General features: G+C 55.9%; 1 protein-coding gene across 2 annotated transcripts; it reads left to right on the forward strand.

Moving 5' to 3' along the window:
- The first annotated feature begins 2,208 nt into the window (after positions 1-2,208).
- SLC35C1 (solute carrier family 35 member C1) lies at positions 2,209-10,099 on the forward strand. Of its 2 annotated transcripts, XM_057317508.1 has the most exons (3): positions 2,209-2,319; positions 3,640-4,166; positions 7,823-10,099. In XM_057317508.1, the coding sequence occupies exons 2-3, from the start codon at positions 3,671-3,673 to the stop codon at positions 8,380-8,382; spliced, it is 1,056 nt and encodes a 351-aa protein (XP_057173491.1). In that variant the 5' UTR covers positions 2,209-2,319; positions 3,640-3,670; the 3' UTR covers positions 8,383-10,099. The 2 variants fall into 2 exon arrangements, with proteins under 2 accessions (XP_057173491.1, XP_026367837.1); XM_026512052.4 differs by lacking the exon at positions 2,209-2,319 and having other exon boundaries at positions 3,004-4,166.
- Positions 10,100-10,401: the final 302 nt, after the last annotated feature.

Here is a 10,401-nt window from a genome sequence, read left to right on the forward strand (position 1 = left end):
ATCCGTGAGGTCATATTGTTCACCTCCCCACAAGGGAGGCTGGGAAATGTAGTCTCTGGCTGGGCAACCACGTGACCAGCTACCATCCAATTATTTTGGAAGAATGGGAGAAAGAATTTTGGTAGGCAACTGGTAGTGTCCACCACACAAAGTAGGCTCAGGAGTCCTTGTTGAACTCAAGGGTGAGATAGTTGACATCTGTGTGTTCCCAGAAACTCTCAGGCCTTGCTGGGACAGATCCATTGTCCCCTACACCTGGGAGGTTGGTTCCAGTCACTCTGTCTGGTAGAGATTGCCTTCTGACATCATTAGTGGCTCCCAGCCAAGGCAAGAATAGAACTACACCCATAAGGGGCCCTCCGTCCTGGATTATTACAGCATTCCACCTGCCACGTTGATGACCTTCTGTTCTGCCTCGCACCAAGTTCACACACTGGGTAATTACCCTTGACGAGACCTAAAACCTCACGCTTGATGAATGGTTTAGACAATTACGAATCCTTAAGAAAAATTCGAAAGCAAATCAAAAGTACAAAGTGCACACCTCCCGAGGCCTTAGACCCCCAAGAAACACACCCCTCCCCCCTTTCCCTCATGAGGAACAAAAAGGATTGGAATCTGGGAAACTTGCCTTACTGGCCTATTACAACCTTAATACAGGGGACTGAAGCTAATGGTGGAATTGCAGGTAAAATATAAGGGGAGAGATTGGAGATAGGGATACATTTTGGTCCCCTGGCCTGTGGAGAGCCAAGGCTATGCCCCACATACTCAGCATGGACTGCCCCTGGTCTCTCTCAATGAAGAGCGTCTGACCTATATACAGTATGTATCTCTTCCCTAGGGGCTCAAAGTGGCAGCACAATCATCAGACAAATTAACTCTGTTAATGTGCCAAGGAGAAGGGCACTTCCAGGAAACCAGGGCCTCTTGCAGACAAGTTTGCCCTGTTTGTCGTTAAATTATTTGTCATAGAGAAACATCAGGCCTAAGAGAGAAGAGCAAAGAGGCATGGATTGTTCTTAACACACTGAAACCCACAGCCTTCAAAGTTTGGTCCTGGAATGAGACTCTCCAAGTAGGATTCTGATGAGCAGTCCCTTTCAGTCCTTCGTCCCCCAAAAGGTAATTTGATCCCAAAAGTGACAAGGTAACCAGGTGGCAATCTCCACCAGGAGGCCAGCCCATAACTAGGAAGCCAGAAGTTCTGTCTCTGGAGGAAGGGGGAGTAGTCCGGGTCCAAGAGAGCAAGGGCCAGATGCCTGATGATGGAAGAGAATAGGCCTGGGGCAGAGCTCACTCTGGGGCTTTTGCACCTGCCTTGGGGCTACTGGCCGGTGCTTATTTCCCTGTAACCCCTCTGGTTCCGCATAGCCCACCAAGGGCTGTGTTAAGCTGGGCCCAGGGTTTATGCAGTTAGCATGCGAGACTTTAAATATACCCCACAGGTGTCATCCTCTTATGGAAATTTTCAAATGTACACAAAAGTAAGATATCAACATTTTGCCTATCTTGTTTTACCTATCTATCCACCTCTTTTTTTTTCTCTCTCTTTGGTAAGTATTCTGAGTATTTTAAAGCAAATCTAAGACATCTTACCTGTAAATTAAATGGTACTGATTAAATGGTGTTTGAAATACTACAAGCAGATGGTAGTCCCTACTTTCAACCACACCAGCCAGAGTCATGAGCAAGGAAGTTGGGGCCCCCTGGTATAGTCCTGCCGGCCCCCTCCTTTTTACAACAATGAGAACTCAGAAGTGAGCTCCCCACGTTGGTCCCAGGGCAAGAAGCAGGGAGAAGTCGGCCCTCCAGGCTGCCTGGTGACTGTCGCCCAGGGCTGGTGCCGGACTTCCCAGGCTCGGTTCCTGGAAGAGGGCACAGACCCCTCCGCTCACTTGCGGCCGGAAGCGGTTCCCGCGCGCGCTTCTGGAAGCTCAGGCGGGGCGCGGGGCAGGCGGCTGGCCAGGGATGAAGCCGGGTCCCGGGACGTGCAAGCGGCGGTAATTGGAGTGGGGTATCCCGGGCGGGCCGGGCAGGGGGATTGGGCCTCGGGTGGCCTTGGAAACAGGGGGAGGCTTGCTCCCACAACTGGCGGGATAACCCGGCGCCAAGATCAGGCTGGGGCCCGGGTCGTCCCGCCGCAGCCTCCGGGCCCCACGTGGGGAGCAGGAGGGCGAGGTTGGCTTGGCGCCCACACCCGGGGCTGGGAGCAGGAAGTCGTCCCCAGCGGGCGCGGCCTTAGGCGCGGTGCTGCAGGTGCGGCGCTGCAGGTGCAGCGTTCGGCAGTGCAGGCGGGCGGCCAGTGCATTAGAGGAGGTGAGCGCGGGGTTGCCATCGAGGCCCGGGAACGCCAGCCCTGGGGCCAGAGCTAGCGGCTGGGCCCGGCTTGGGGAAGGGGTTTTTTAGAAGGCGGAGGGAGCTGGGGGTGTGTTGCCTTAAGGCTAGCATATGGCTGTTCTCAAATGGGGCTGGCGGGATCAAGCAGATTACTTGAAGTCTCCTCAAGGGCGTGCCACTGGCGGGGGGTGGGGGGGGGGCTCGGTCTCAGGCTGGGAAGAGCGATGGAGGAAGTGAAAGTGGGGAAAAGGAAAGGAATGCGACAAGGGAGAGTGAGCTGGGGCTGGTAGAGGGTCTCTAGATGCCCAGGGATGAGAGGTGCTGCCGAGGCGATGGGGGTGCGGTCGTACCCAGGATGGGGGAGGGGGCGGTAGACCTGCAAGTGAGGGGAGCGGTGGAGGGAGAGTTAGCTTCTGGTGAAGACTGAGCTAGGGTGGGGGGAGGGCTTTCAGGAAGGGGGCCGAGGCTCAAGCACCTATAGGAACCTTCCGCGGAGGCCGATTGCCCCCCACCATCCCCGAGCGGGGAGCGCACAGGAGCGGAGAGGCGGTTAGGGGTCCAGACGCCAGCCTGACTCTGAAGGCTGTTTCTATCGGGCTGTGGCTTTAAGGGTGACGCCGGGCGTGCGGGCCCTTTAAGGAGGGGTCGGGGGCGTGTCAGGAAATGAGTCCTGGGCCCGCCTCGCGGGGGAGCGCGGCCTCGGATGTCCGGAGGTTCCCGGGCTGAACCGGAGCTGGGGCTCCGGAGGGCAGAGCGCTGCGGGCTTGGGCCGGCTCGGCCTCCTCCAGCGTCCTTCGGACCCCGCCCTGAAAACCTCTGACCTTCCCTGCACCCCTCTTTGCAAACGCCCCCGCACGCCCTCCCTCCATTCAGCTTCCTGCATGCCTCCTCTTTCTCTCTGCGGACTCCCTTGCCTCCCCCTCTCTTCCCCACGCTGTCCTCCGCCCTTCTCCAGCACCTTCGCCCTGCCTTCCTCCCCCTCCCCCTTCTTCCTTCCCTCTCCCTTCCCTTTTTCCTGAGATCTATCCCTACCAGGCACCAACCCCTTCTCCCCTGACAGGTCTTGCGTCTAACCTTAGCCTCTTCCTCACTCCTCCCCGTGTCTTGTCTCATGAGCTCCCTCAGAGTGGGAGCAGGTTGTGGGGCTCCCCCAAAACAGAACCTCTGGGTGGGGAGGCCTCTAGGCCACCCCCCATGTGACAGTTGAGGGCTTCGGCTTGCAGGAGGCAGACAGGAGAGACTGCCCTGTACTCCGGTTCTGGCTGTAGGGTGACCCAGTTCCTCTGCTACCATGAACAGGGCCCCTCTGAAGCGGTCCCGGATCCTGCACATGGCACTGATGGGGGCTTCCGACCCCTCGGGAGAGGCAGAGGCCAGCAAGGAGAAGCCCTTCCTGCTCCGGGCTCTGCAGATCACACTGGTGGTGTCACTCTACTGGGTCACCTCCATCTCCATGGTGTTCCTCAACAAGTACCTGCTGGACAGCCCCTCCCTACAGCTCGACACCCCCATCTTCGTCACCTTCTACCAGTGCCTGGTGACCACGCTGCTGTGCAAGAGCCTCAGCACCCTGGCCGCGCTCTGCCCTGGTGCCATGGACTTTCCCTCCCTGCGCTTGGACCTGCGGGTGGCCCGCAGCGTCCTGCCCCTGTCCGTGGTCTTCATCGGCATGATCACCTTCAACAACCTCTGCCTGAAGTACGTCGGGGTGGCCTTCTACAATGTGGGCCGCTCCCTCACCACCGTCTTCAACGTGCTGCTCTCCTACTTGCTGCTCAAACAGACCACCTCCTTCTATGCCTTGCTCACCTGCGGGGTCATCATCGGTGAGTGGCCAGCCGAGGCCACGGGGCGTGGGGGGGGGGGGGCATGGGGGCCAAAACGCCAAAGAGCAAGCCTGCCAAGCATCTTGAGACTTTACCTGTCCCGGTTCCCTTGTCCAAAGTCCTGTGAGGAAGAGCCTGGGGCCCAGAGAGAATAAGCTTCCTGAGGTCGCCCAGCAAATTAGGGGCCCAGCCAGGGCCCCTCATAACAAAATGAGATTATAATCTACATCTCACAGAGGGGAAAAAAAACCAAGGTAGAGAGACATCTAGTGATTCGTTGACCATCACACAGCTCATAAGTGGCAGGGCTGGGATCTGATCTCCAGCAGTCTGGCTCCCTATGCTTGACCACTGTATTGCTTCTCAAGAATTCAAGTGCCCTGACTCCCCATCCAGCGCTATTTCCAGAAGAGAACACATCTTGTAATAAATATACCATCACCCTCCGACCTTGCAGGCTCATAGGAATGGCTAAGAGAGTGGAGAGAAATAAGCTTTGAGAGGTCTTAGCTGTCTTTCCACACTTGACCCTGAGAAAGTAAGAATTATCGATGGGGACACTGGGCGGATCATCGACACGTAGTCCCTCCTTTGTTCCCCAGAGGTCCCCTGAGTGGTAGCATCACCGTCACCAACTCCAGACAGACAAGGAAACTGAAGCTCAGAGAGGTTAAGTTACTTGCCCAGGGCCACACAGCTAGGAAGTAGCCAGGCGGGGGTACAAACCCAGACTGGCCAGACTCCCAGGCCTGTGCTTTTAACCCCTCTCCCTGTTCTTGTGCCCTCGAGATCGTAGCTGCACTAGCCAGTACCTTAGCCACTGGCCACATGTGTCTATTTCTGTTTAAATTTATTTGAATTCAGTGACATATTTAAAATTCAGTTCTTCGGTTGCAGGTGTTATAACCTGATTCCGTAGCCACATTTCAAGTGCTCGGTAGCCACATGGGGCCAGGGGCTACGGTACCGGACGGCACACGTGAGAACATTTCCATCGTCACAGAACGGTTTTTTGCAGCGCTCTGGGTAAGGGAGCACCCACTTCCCTCAGAATCCTCCCAGGGCTCTGTCATCCAGGAATGTGGTCTTTCTTCAAACCTGTTTTTCCTCGTGCCTTAAAGTTCATGTTGATTGACCTACATATGCTTCGCTGGTGTCTCAGAGTCCCAGGCGAGGCACACGGGTGGCAGGGGACGGGCCCCTCCTCTGCCACCTGTCCTAGAAAATGTCACCCTCATCGAGCAATTGCTGGATCTCAGACTCCTCAGTCAAGCCCCAAGATGGGAGAGGGGAGAAGGCTGAGGTTAGAGCAGAAGGAGCTGCTGAGACCCCTGGCAGATTTTCAGCTGCCTCCCCCACCCCCCCATCCCTCCAGAGCTGATGCAGAGTCCCAGGCCTCAATAAGCCAAATGCCCCAGGAATCTTCACTTGAGCCCTGAAGACCAGCAGGAGGTGGGGGGGAGGGGAAGGAGAGGGAACCTGGAGTTGGAGGGGGGATAGAATTTGCATACAGAAAGGTGAAGTCATAGGGAAACTAGGCCAGGTCCTAAAAGTAATCAAAGTAGCTGATGGTGTGATAGCTCCTGAGAAAGGGCATTCGCTGGCTGGACCGATGGGGCTGGGCCGGCCCTAGGCAGCTGGTGCTCCCTGCCGGCCCCAAACCCAGCCCCCTCTTGGCTGGGCTTCCCCTTAAGATGGGTCTCCAGTGATTATTCCTGGGCCCCTGCTCCTTTTATAGTACCTTTCAGAGCTCCTTCGGGGTGTGAGCCCCTCTAGGATGCAGAACCTCATGGTGGGTTTCCCTTCTGGGCTTGGAAATAACGAGCAGGAGGACGGAGGGTGCTCTGGCCGACCCTCCACACCCCCGGAGCAGGTGTACAGATAAATGTTTGCCAAGGATCTGCCAAGGAAGAGAATACCCCGCGTGAGTGCCTGCATTGTTGCAGGCACCTTGCCTCCTTCAACCCTCAAGGCCAGCTCCGGAACAGCCTCCATGCCTGTGGTCACTCAGTCAGTCAGCAAACACTAACTGATGGCCAGGCACATGCCGGAGACCATGCCAAACTTTGGGGATACGAATCTGGCAAAGGTGGATGGGGTGCCTGTTCACCGTGGTGATGCCTGGCAGTGAGTTCTGCTGTGGGGGTGAGACTGCGATTGGGGCGTAGAAGAGAACCTGGTGGGGGTGGAGAGGAGGACAGGGTTGGAAATGGGGTAATCCACGCAGGCATTCTGGAGGAAGTACTAGATGGGTATAAGGAAGAGGTGAGGAGAGAATGTTCTAGACAGAAAAAAGTACCTGTGTGTTTCTTCCTGTTTGGGCCACAGCAGGACTCTCCAGACAGGAGGCTGGCTGCCCAAGTTAAGTGAGTCTGGAAGGTTTCCTGAGGGTAGTAGGCAAGGAAGGGCCTTAAGCCAGGACAGGACTTAAGCAGATCTCTCTGGGCTTGAGGAAGATCATTCTGGTTGCAAGGTGGGAATTAGTTTGGTTGGAGTGAGGGGGTCAAGAAAGTAACCCAGGTCTCTACAGATGAAAGAAATGGGAGCTCAGAAAAGTTTAGCCAGCTTTCCTCAGGCCACCCAGCCTCTCAATGGCAGAACCCAATTAGAGCCCGAATCTCTCTGACATCAAAACTTTTCATACTTCCCCTCCCACCATGTTACCGGGGTACAACATGTGTAAGGTTCAGCCCCTGCCTCCCCAGCAGGTGGGGTCTCACTAAAGAGATGGTATCGTCGTCCCCAAGGACAGGTGTCTAACAGCCTAGGGCAGGCAAGGGGTCTTGCAGGGAAGCCCAGGCAGCAAGAGGCCAAGGGGAGGTCTGGGGGCCGGAGGTATCAAGAAAGACTTATTCACTGGAGAGGCTGGCTTTGACCTTGAAGCATGCGTAGAATCTCCCAGAAAGGAGGAGCGGGGTGTTTCTGGTGCAGGACAGGAACAAGGACACTGCGTCCCAGCATGAGCAGCAGGGAGGTGAGAGAGACGACTTGGGACAATCGGGGGACAGAGACAGGCAAGGGTGCGGGAAGCCCAGTGTGCCAGGCAGAAGAGTGGAGTCTTGATGGTGGGCAGTGGGGAGCCATGGAGGCTCTGTGTGCAGGAGGTGGTGACACAGACAAGAGTGTCTGAAAGAGTGGACTGTCCCCAAAAACCTCAGGCCACAAGTGATTCTAGCTCATTATAGGCTCCCATTTTACAGACAAGGAAGCCAAGGCTCTGAGATCTTAAGTCACTTGCCCAAAGTCACCTTAGCCACGAAGCGCTCAGCCCTTTGGAGCTCATTTCCAGCATAACTTTGCAGATGCCTGAGGCCAGCACCGTTGCAGGTTATGGGTTCTCAGAGCACACTGCACTGTTTTATGGCCCTCATTACAATTGTAATTAAAGAAATAATTGGGAAATGAATCGTTTTAATGTCTTCCTCCTCTGCTAGAATGTAAGCTCCCGAGAAAGCGTCCGTGTCCTGGGCCACTTCCCAGCCCTTGTCTGGTGCTTTGCCTGGAACAGAGCGTTTGGACTTATCTATTGCAGAGAGGGCAGGGAGGGATGGGAGGGTGAAGACTGCATTACAGTCTGTGAACTCGGGTGGCAAAATTCTCTGTCCTTCTTCCTCCCCGGCCTCATCCCCCTTGCCCCTCCCCTCTCCCCCCTGCAGGAGGCTTCTGGCTTGGTGTGGACCAGGAGGGGGCAGAGGGTACCCTGTCTTGGACGGGCACCCTCTTCGGCGTGCTCGCCAGCCTCTGTGTCTCGCTCAACGCCATCTACACCAAGAAGGTGCTCCCGGCAGTGGACGGCAGCATCTGGCGCCTGACCTTCTACAATAATGTCAACGCCTGTGTCCTCTTCCTGCCCCTGCTCCTGCTGCTGGGGGAGCTGCAGGCCCTCCGTGACTTTGCCCAGCTGGGCAGCGCCCACTTCTGGGGTATGATGACGCTGGGCGGCCTGTTTGGCTTCGCCATCGGCTACGTGACAGGTCTACAGATCAAGTTCACCAGCCCCCTGACCCACAACGTGTCGGGCACAGCGAAAGCCTGTGCCCAGACGGTGCTGGCGGTGCTCTACTACGAGGAGACCAAGAGCTTCCTCTGGTGGACAAGCAACATGATGGTGCTGGGGGGCTCCTCGGCCTACACCTGGGTCCGGGGCTGGGAGATGAAGAAGATTCAGGAGGAGCCCAGCCCCAAAGAGGAGGAGAAGAGCAGCATGGGCGTGTGAGCTCCTCCAGGGACCCGGGGATGGCCCGGTCAGGGAGAAGGCCTGGGGTAGGGCCGGAATAGCCATGAAGACATCTCTCTGGACCCTGAGAAGGTGATCTGGAGGGGGTATTGTTTACAAACCTGATCACAGTCTGGTGGTTGAAATGGAACCAGTATTGTCCAGTGATGTCAGAAAGTTGCCAAACCTATCTCAACCCCCTGTCCTGTTTCTGGGTTTTGTGCTCCCCTAGGGAGGAGGGACCCCACGGAAACAGCCAGTTAGGTTCTCTGGAAGAGCACTCGCTTTCAGGGAGGCAGCACCCCTTCCTGTCCCCCTTCCAGGGCCTTCTACCTCCACATGACCTTTGGAGTTGGGGACAGGCCACGACCTTTAAGAGACAGCAGTAAGTCTTCACTCATACTCAGGGGAGATGGTGGTGCGACCCCACCAGAGGCCAACTGAAGGGAATTGGGGAACTTCACATCTCTGGGTCCCAGGACAGGCAGCGAAGCTTGGACCCCACAAATCAGCCTTCTTCTAGAGGAAAGTGTGGGTGGGGCTGAAGGAGGAAACAGACAAGTGTTCCCTCTTCTCTGCATCCAGCCCAGCAGGCCCCATGGAAGGGCACAGAGGATCATTTGTCCCCGACCCTGGCCCTGGCCCCCCCAGGGACTGCTGGGAATTGGCCTGGGAATGGGGTACCTCATGGGAAAGCACCCTTTTCCCACCATCTGCACCTTATGTTCCCAGCTTTCGAACACAGGGGAGCCACACAGGGTCATTAACACCCACCCCAATCCCTGACACTAAGAAGTGTCATTCGTCCCTCCTGAGGAGCACCTGGCCCAGGTAAGACCTAGAGGTGGAGCCAGGTAGCCCTCCCAGCTCTGCCTTCTCAGAGCTGCATCCCCAAGGGGGCTGATGGAGCATGGGTCCTGGCTCCGAGCCTCCCACCTCGCGGTGCTGCGCCATCCCCAGATCCTGCTGCCTGCACAGGTGTCCAGACCTGGCTCTGACGAAGGTGATACATGAACACTTGTGTTTCTTCCCTGAGGTTAGGGCTGAAAGACGCTTCTCCTCCCCCCACCCCTGCCCCGGGGCCTCAGGACAGCCTTCACAACTCTGTTGCACATTCCGTTCCATCTCCTTGGGGTAATTCCCTAATGTTTTTAGGCCCCACAGGGAAAGGTTGGGGAGGGTGGTCTTCTAATTCACGGTGGTTTCTAAGCAAGTGAGTAGGGCCTCATGCCCTGAATGGAGTGTGGATTTCATTAAAAGTGGGAGTAAGACACTATCACGTAAACCCTGACAGTTGGGGTTCTTTTCTTTTCTGCAAAGCAAGTGCCTGACTTAGCTCCGATGGCTGAAGCATCCACGTCAGAGATCATCAGAGATTGCCAGCCACAGGACGGGACAAAGAGCCAGGCTGCCTCCCCCATCAGAGGCCCCTTTGTTTTCAAGATCTTGGTTGATTTCAGTAACTGATCATTTGGGCCACTTGTTTGTTTGGTTTTTTTCTCTTCCTACACTTTAAATTTCCACTCTTATATTTTGAATTCACCAATAAAGAGTGAGCCCGCAAAACCCTCGACCCCAATAAAAGTAGAACGGCCTGTTTGTGCTCTCTCATACTCTCTCCATCTCCCCCCCACACATGCCCCCCACATCACTGTGTGGCCCAGGCATGCCGTGTAGTTTCCAGATCCTGTGAGTAATAAACCTTTATTTTTTCAAAGTTTCTTGATGGTTATTGCTGAAGGGTGTCTTGCAATCATAGCAACCACAGGGGCTGGTCCCAAACAACATTGCTTGCTGACAGGCTGAGATCAACACAAAATGATCAGTAGAGTCGGCAGGATTGCATGATCGCCCTTGCAATTCACCAGGGGGAATGCCCTTGTTACCTGTGACCTGCTTACCGACCCCCCAAGTCAGGTGGGTGACACCATCTGGAAAAGGAACGAGGCTTGCTGGGGTCTGTCGCACCGTGGCTGGCTGTCGCATACTGCCTCTGCAGCATGTTGCCTGAGGTAGCCC

Source organism: Ursus arctos, unplaced genomic scaffold, assembly GCF_023065955.2.
Source record: "Ursus arctos isolate Adak ecotype North America unplaced genomic scaffold, UrsArc2.0 scaffold_23, whole genome shotgun sequence".
NCBI lineage: Eukaryota > Metazoa > Chordata > Mammalia > Carnivora > Ursidae > Ursus > Ursus arctos.